The sequence below is a fragment of the Rattus rattus genome, chromosome 6, assembly GCF_011064425.1.
Source record: "Rattus rattus isolate New Zealand chromosome 6, Rrattus_CSIRO_v1, whole genome shotgun sequence".
NCBI lineage: Eukaryota > Metazoa > Chordata > Mammalia > Rodentia > Muridae > Rattus > Rattus rattus.
This window is the reverse complement of record NC_046159.1, coordinates 5,988,553-5,990,731: the sequence shown is the minus strand read 5'-3', so window position 1 is coordinate 5,990,731 and position 2,179 is coordinate 5,988,553. Positions and strand designations below refer to the sequence as shown.

The 2,179-nt window shown below is 48.7% G+C and overlaps 1 protein-coding gene across 1 annotated transcript; it reads right to left on the bottom strand.

Moving 5' to 3' along the window:
• Positions 1–886: 886 nt before the first annotated feature.
• Positions 887–1,833, bottom strand: LOC116903107 (40S ribosomal protein S4, X isoform-like). The gene has a single exon (XM_032905432.1). The coding sequence runs from the start codon at positions 1,769–1,771 to the stop codon at positions 983–985; it is 789 nt and encodes a 262-aa protein (XP_032761323.1). The 5' UTR covers positions 1,772–1,833; the 3' UTR covers positions 887–982.
• Positions 1,834–2,179: the final 346 nt, after the last annotated feature.

The following is a 2,179-nucleotide window of genomic DNA, read 5'->3' as shown; positions in this document are numbered from 1 at the left end:
CAATACTAGTAAAACTGTTCTGGAAGATGTCTTTTGGCAGCAAAAAGGCAAAACTGTTAAGCTATTATTTAACTTTTCTGACTCGTTGACATTAAAATGCCAGTAAATCTGCCAGGTGGTGGCAGCATACACCTAAAATCCCAGCACTTTTGAGAGGCAGAGGCAGGATGATCTTTCTGAGTTCAAGGCCAGCCTAGTCTGCAAAGCAAAGTCCAAGACAGGAAGGTACACCAAGCCATGTCTTGAAAAAAACAAAACTATTTTCACTTTTGCTTATAAGCTGCACTATAAAGCAACTGAATCCTTTCTTACTGGTTTTTTTTTTTTCAACTCTTGCTTTAGTGTTTTGTTGTGTTTAATCTGCTACTTCTAAAAGAGAAAACTATAGTTACGTTTTGTTTTACAGAAATACCCTGGTAATGAACTACAATTTTCTAAATTAGATGTGATGTTTCAGCATTTTTGTTAAATTACTTTCCTGGGAGTTAGAACAGCAATCCCATTTTTAATACCTCATAACTTTAAGTTTTTGGATGTTAAAGAGGCTTTTATTTACTTTTATATTTATTTAATAATTACTTTGCATCCCAATATCATTCCCCTCTTCTCCAAGCTTCCCCCACCCATCTCCTCCTCTTCTTCTCCTGAGAACGGGAGAAGCTGACGTCTAAGACTTAAGTTTTTTACTAATTTCATTGACCTATGGATATTGAATCCTAAACCTAGCACATTAAAAGAAACAATGAAGTTCCACTGGTTCAGTTATCGGCAAGGTTAACTAACCAAACCTTGAACGTACCCATCTCTTTTAAAAATGAGGTGAACAAACGTCTGGGTGGTTCCCCCATTATGGTACAGTATGGCACGGGAAGAAACATAGGCAACCAGAAAGAAACTTGCTTTTTTAATTCAACACGCTGCTTAACTTGAAGTATAAACAAATTTAAACGCCCCTTCCCCCCAATGTCCCTCAGAGTCCACTTCACCCGCTCTGCTTGGCCGCCAGCCTCTTGTCTCTCTCTTCGGCGATGGTGAGGCGGATTCCTTTTCCTCGAGGAAGGGAGATCCACGGCTTGTTGCCCTTCCCGATCACGAAGATGTTGGAGAGGCGGGTGGCGAAGCCATTGCCGTTGGCATCTTTCACATGGACCACGTCAAAGGAGCCAGGATGGCGCTCGCGGTTGGTGATGATGCCGATGCGGCCCAGGTTGGCGCCTCCGGTTACCATGCACAGGTTGCCGGTATCAAACTTGATGGCATCGGTGATTTTGCCGCTGTCTAGCGAGATCTGCACGGTGTCGTTGACCTTGATGAGCGGGTCAGGGTAGCGGATGGTTCGCGCGTCGTGAGTCACGAGGTGCGGGATGCCCTTGGTACCCACGAAGACCTTCCTCACCTTGCACAGCTTGTACTTGGCCTCCTCCGGCGTGATGCGGTGCACCGCGAAGCGGCCCTTGGTGTCGTAGACCAGGCGGAAGTTCTCACCGCTCTTGTCGATGCTGATGACATCCATGAAGCCAGCTGGGTAGGCCACATCGGTTCTGACCTTGCCGTCGACCTTAATGAGGCGCTGCATGCAGATCTTCTTCACCTCATCGCCCGTCAGAGCGTATTTGAGCCTGTTCCTCAGGAAGATGGCGAGCGGCAGGCACTCCCGCAGGCGGTGCGGGCCGGCAGACGGCCGGGGCGCGAACACGCCGGTCAGTTTGTCCAGCATCCAGTGACGCGGGGCCGCCACACGCTTCAGGTGTTTCTTGGGACCGCGAGCCATGGCGGAGCAGCAAGCGGAAACACACCCTTCTCCTTCCCAGAGCACAAGCGAGTGAGGCGAGCTGCGCGCGCAGTTGAGAAACCCCGCCCATCCGGGTCCTTTCCAGTGGGCGGAACTTCCTAGCGCCATCTGGAGGAGCGGCGCTGACAGGGCTCTGAGTTAAGGAGCTTTTCTGCCTGAATTCTTGATGAGGAGCAAGGCAAGCTACCTGCCTTCAGGGAGAATGCAGTCAGTAAGATCAAGAAAACTCACTTGAATACGTATTTTATACTAATTTTATTACATTTAGTCCCTTTGTGTGTGCGCATGAGTGGTACGAGCATGCGTATGCGTGCTTGCGTGTGTGCCTATACGTGTACGTGCGTGCTGTGCGTGCCTGTAAGAATGATTCCTGGGAGTTCGTTCTCT

What these genes read in the sequence shown, in the direction of transcription:
- LOC116903107 (XM_032905432.1), bottom strand. Translation starts at nt 1,771, where the DNA reads ATGGCTCGCGGTCCCAAGAAACACCTGAAGCGTGTGGCGGCCCCGCGT.